A 5,570-nucleotide genomic window follows, 5' to 3' on the forward strand; every position below is an offset into this window, starting at 1 on the left:
GTTTTCTGAAATGTAATGTGTTTTCTGAAATGTAATGTGTTTTCTGTAATGTAATGTGTTTTCTGTAATGTAATGTGTTTTCTGAAATGTAATGTGTTTTCTATAATGTAATGTGTTTTCTGAAATGTAATGTGTTTTCTGAAACGTAATGTGTTTTCTGAAATGTAATGTGTTTTCTGAAATGTTTGTTGTTGTGGTTTGCACTTCAGGGCCACCGTAAAAATAAATAGAAAAGTAGCTAAAAAAACCTAGAACAGTGACTGAAAAGGTCAAATGTTTAGAGAAGCAGCTAAAAGCTAAAACCGCCACTGACATATGCTGTAATTTAATTAATGCAGTTCATTTTTAACCATGCAGCACAATAAATAAGTAAATAAACAAATCGGACATAGTTTTACAAAAAGAGTTTATTATCTTTTAAAATGTTTGTACACTCGGTATGACAATGTGCTTACACAATACTTACAGTAGAATAGGGTGTAACTTTGTACATAGAAAAATAATAAAAACACCAACAATAACAGAGAAAAGAATGGGTAGATCTCCCTGGGCGGTGAAGTATAACAATCGGGCAGCGAGTCTGTAGACGAAGGGGGTGGGGGGTCATGGCCGAGCTGGTGAGGATGGGTGAGGGCTCGCTGAGCAAAGCCGTTATCCTGCATACAGCTTTGGTAACTTTTTTTTCTCCTTTTGTTTACACAGTATTTACATCTCTATCAGGAAATGAGTCCTTTTACAAAGTATTTAAACTATTATTCATTATATTCACATATAAAGCAATATACAAATGTTGGAACTTTGTTTAATGCAATGTAATGGGCTGGGAGGAACTGAGGAGCTAATGCTAAGTTAACTTCACTGTAAAAAGTCGTTAAAATTATTGGTTCGAGGAGGTCGACCAACCCGAGGGGTCTTTTAGATGAGAACTTGTAGTAAAAAAAAGAAAACATATCAAGAGTACACAACTTAGATYTTTTTTTTTATCCGCTGTTAAAACTGCGATGCTACAACCTTCATTTTTTTAGTATCGTTACTGGTGGGAACAAACGAGTTGGGAGAGGGCTGGATTAAAGAATATTAAACAGTTAAACAGCACGTCAGTGATTTTAAACCCTGTTTTTAATATTAAATTGATAAAAGAGCAGGAAAATACTGGGCTCCAACCTCTTTTCCAACTGGTTTATCCCTAGCTGATCCCTTAAACTCAGTAAAAGTTCAGCCTGGTGAGGGCACACTGCTAGAAGAGATATGAAAAGTGTAAGAACATCACTCAGACCTCAGCATGTGTCATGCATTCATAAAACAGGCGCTCCAAGAGGAAGCTTGGACCTCCTGCAGCCCGGTTTACAACAGCACCAGACAGTGGGGGGGGCGGGGCACAAGGCTGGACTGCTCTGTCATTGATCCACGTTGAAACAGAAAAAAAAACAACATTTAACAGAAAAAGAAAAAAAGCTGAATCATGTTTAATAACCCTCATTCAGGGCAATAAAGAGTTTAAAAACTGGAATTACGGTGATCATCTCAGGAACCTTTAAGAGCCAAAAATAAAATAAAAAAGAGAGTCTGTGAATGTCTCTGTAGCACCCCACAGTGTCATCCTTTTTCAACACTGCACCTTACGTARAGTCCTGGACCTCCAGTCCACCAGGCCTCGGAGAGATTCTCAGGGTAGCAGTGCAATTCACATGAATGCCACAAATAAAAATAAAATCAAGAACTACTTTACTGTTCGGGCAGGCCAGAACAAACACGAAGGAGTGAACGGAGAAGGCTTCTACCCCCCCGACCCACCTCGGACAGGTCAGAACACGTCGGTGTCCTCCTTGGGCCTGTACACGGAGCCGAACCTCTGCATGTACTTCTTGATGTACTCCTTGGTCTTGTGCTTCACGTTCTCGTTGCACTCCAGGTCTTCGGGGTTCTTGCAGGCCTTCAGCTCCTTGTTCATGACTCCGTGAGTGAGCTGCGGCACAGAGCGGAGATAATGAGAGAACGCTTCCTGCTCGCCACACGGCAGTAAATTACGCAGAAAACATACGTCTAAGCCCGGGGTGACGGGGTTAAGGTCGTTAATCTCGTGTAGCGACTCTGCTCTTTTTAATCTGCGACAACAAAATGTGTACTCCAGATGACTGAAGCCAAGCTCGCCTGTGTTTTAAACCCATATCCTGGAGGTCCTGGTGTGTGTGAGCGCCGCTCCATGTATGTATAACCACCACCCACCGACAAACAAGAGGAGAACGCAACTCTAAGAGGAGCTGAGATAGTTTTAAAAAGTGCCTTTAAAGTTAAATATATGAAGATAAATGTTTACATGTAGGGTGTGTTACGCCCTGAGGCAGAAAAAAATAACATGAAAGCTCAAAGAAGGGAGGTGTGGAAAGATATTCCCGAGGCTGATGGAAATTAAAAGCCTCACAGGATTTCATGGAAGTATTATACCGTGTACCAGGGGTGCAAAGATACAGAAAATTCACAATTCGGTTCGATACTTTAGTGTCACAGTTCGATATTTTTTCGATACTAAAAAGAGAAACGTCCATGCTCATTTTAACTTGTAATTTATTTAAATTAATTCTGAACATAATCTCAATAGTTTGGTTTTTAAATAAATGTTGCTGAAACAGCTTGAAAATACAGCCTAGGTGGAGCAGTCGAACACAGATCCACTGATCCGTCAACAAAGAGCATCTTCAGAAGACAAGCTGATAAAAATAAAATAAAAAAATCTGTATTGTTCAAAACAAGTGTGTGTTGAACCTAAAGCTCTGTATTGAACTGTTCGATATGGTACATGCACTGTTGCGCCCCTAGTGTGTACCAACTAGCTTTTTTTTCCCTCTTACCTTCCGAGCCAGGTGTTTAAAATCCTCTGTGTTGCTGATGCGTCCAGATTTGCAGTCTGGCTTCCGATAAGGATTCAGACAGTGCACTATGAACTGGGACATCTAATAAACACACAAAACGAGGGCAAAATTTAGTTAGTTTATTCATTTCTTTTAAAGAACAACATAAATTCAACATACAACAAAAGTACAAATCATAAATTCAATGAAAGGTAGCAGAAGAAGATAAAATCTTATTATATCTGCCCCTTTTCTCAAACAAATAAATTCAAATCAAAAATAATCTTTAGTTTATAAAAAAAAATAAAGGTTTAACTCCTTCAACAACAATTCATACATTTACATATTTCTCCAGCAAATTATTATTTATCATTCTCTTAAATATACTCATTGATCTGGCATTTTTAATGTCAYCTTCCAGATTATTTCATAATCTTATATGCTGGACAGAAGTACTCCGTTCCTTTAAACTGGTTCTAAATTTGGGTCTAACAAACGTCTCTATCCCTTTGAGATTATAACAGCTCTCTCTTTTAACAAAGTGTAATTGAATGTTTGAAGGTAATGTGTTTTTATGAGCCCTATACATAACTGATAAAATACCCGAATCAACCAAATCATAGAATTTCAATAACTTCAACTGAAGGAACAATGARTKTGATRGGTGATAGTGATGCTTTCTGGTGATAATTCTTACAGCTCTTTACTGTAAAACAAAAATTGGGTTTGTAATTGTTTAACATGATTTTCCCCAAACATCAATACAGTAGATCAGGTGTGGAACAATTATTGCATTAAATAATATAAACTGACCTTTATCATTAAATAAATCCTTTACTTTGTATAATACTTCAATGGATTTGGCTACTTTTGTTCTTAAATGATTTACATGAGGTTTCCATGTCAGCTTTTCATCTATGATGACACCCAGAAACTTCACCTGACTGACTCTACAGATCTCAATACCATCGACTCTAAATGGAACATCAGTTATTTTCTTTCTATTACAAAATATCATATAATTTGTCTTATCTAAATTTACGGTAATGTTAATTTATTAAGCTTAAACCAGGTTTGTATTTCAGCAAATTCTATCTGCATCATTTGCAACATCCGTTCTATATATTTGCCAAAACAAAAAAATGTAGTGTCGTCTGCAAAAAAACCACATTTAAACAACCCTGACACATTTACCAAATCATTAACGTATAAAATAAACAACTTTGGTCCTAGTAAAGAACCCTGAGGAACACCACATGTAATAATACTTAATTCAGATCTTGTATCATTTATTTGTACAAACTGTTTCCTATCCTTTAAATAACTAGACACCCACTGTAATACTGGTCCTCTAATACTGTAAACTTAACTCAGGAGTTACAGAAGTACAGAGTTGTAATGTAAATAGTACAAATACTTTGTTACTGTACTTAAGCAGAAACTTTGGTTACCTGTACTTTACTTGAGTAATTATTTTTCAGCCTACTTTTTACTTCTAACATTTTTACACAATTATTTGTACTTTCTACTCCTTACATTTTTTAATAAGGTAAGAAGTAGAAAGTCATTACTTTTATTTCATTTCAGCTTTTTATTTATAAAAAATTCTATCCTGAAAAATTGGTGCTCCTGGATAGAGTTAATTTAATTGTGGATGGATGAGAAATATAAATATATACCATTCTGATACTGTATTAGTTTGACCACAACCCATCAAAGCTGCACACCTTTAGAAAATTTTTTTTTGAAGAGGTCACCTCCCAATGAATGTATTTAGGAAAACCTAACCGTTCATTTTTACTCAGTACTTTTTTACCTTTATTACTTAAGTACATTTTATGTCAGAAATTTACTTTTTATACTTAAGTACAAAATAAATCAGATATTTAAGACTTTTACTCAAGTAATATTCTTAGAGGAGACTTTAACTTCTATCAATTTTATGATAAGAAACTTGAACTTTTACTCAATTATCACTTTGTGGTACTTTATACAACACCGCAAAAATATATATTCTTGAGGATAATATTTACTAAGAGTTGGCCTCACCTCTTTCCTAAATGTTTCTTTACTTTTCTTTGCCAGTTCACTGGAGGTGTCTGCTTCGGCTGTCTTTGTGGAGAACTGAAACACAACAAGGAAACGGAACAATTTTACTACAAGCATTGGAACATGCTTCACATCAAACTGGCAACTTTCCACCTTCTCCATTGTCACTTTATCACAACACAACTACTGTGTGTCACGCTGTCTGCATTCGGCTCGACATGTAGGCGATATGATGGTCGGGGGTTGGGGGGCTTTCAAACAGCACCTGCTCACAGCTACTTGACACAAAGCAGAGATATCCTGTCAGGATGTGAAGTCTCTGGCCTTCAACAACAAAGACCAACGGGCAAAAGATTACCGCAAAACAAACAAACAAACAAAAAAAAAAAAACCTTCCTCAAAAATGTAGAAAATCTACAAATTAAAATAATAAAGAAGAAAACATCCAAAAACTGTATTTCCTGTAAATATAGAACATGTCGAATAAAGTAGGGTTCCATCCTATTTACAATGCGTTAACATTTTTAAGACTGTTGATTGATTTAAGACATTTTAAGCTAATTAAGTCCTTAGTTTTGGATCGATGAATTCAGTGGGCCCCATGCAAGAACCGTTCGTACACACAGATTTGTTCTTAAGTTGTGCGTACGAGTGATTTAGGAGAATTTGTGG

The 5,570-nt window shown here is 36.2% G+C and overlaps 1 protein-coding gene across 1 annotated transcript in view; it reads right to left on the reverse strand.

Moving 5' to 3' along the window:
* Positions 1-389: 389 nt before the first annotated feature.
* LOC106529465 (histone-lysine N-methyltransferase SETD2) overlaps positions 390-5,570 on the reverse strand; it is a 12,304-nt gene continuing 7,123 nt past the window's right edge. The window contains exons 6-8 of the mRNA XM_014024907.1: positions 4,899-4,973; positions 2,850-2,951; positions 390-1,966 (exon numbers count right to left, since the gene is read on the reverse strand). Of these exons, the coding sequence (XP_013880361.1) occupies positions 1,805-1,966; positions 2,850-2,951; positions 4,899-4,973 (339 nt within the window). The 3' untranslated portion in view covers positions 390-1,804. The remainder of the gene's footprint in view (positions 1,967-2,849; positions 2,952-4,898; positions 4,974-5,570) is intronic.

This window comes from Austrofundulus limnaeus, unplaced genomic scaffold (genome assembly GCF_001266775.1).
Source record: "Austrofundulus limnaeus strain Quisiro unplaced genomic scaffold, Austrofundulus_limnaeus-1.0 Scaffold446, whole genome shotgun sequence".
NCBI lineage: Eukaryota > Metazoa > Chordata > Actinopteri > Cyprinodontiformes > Rivulidae > Austrofundulus > Austrofundulus limnaeus.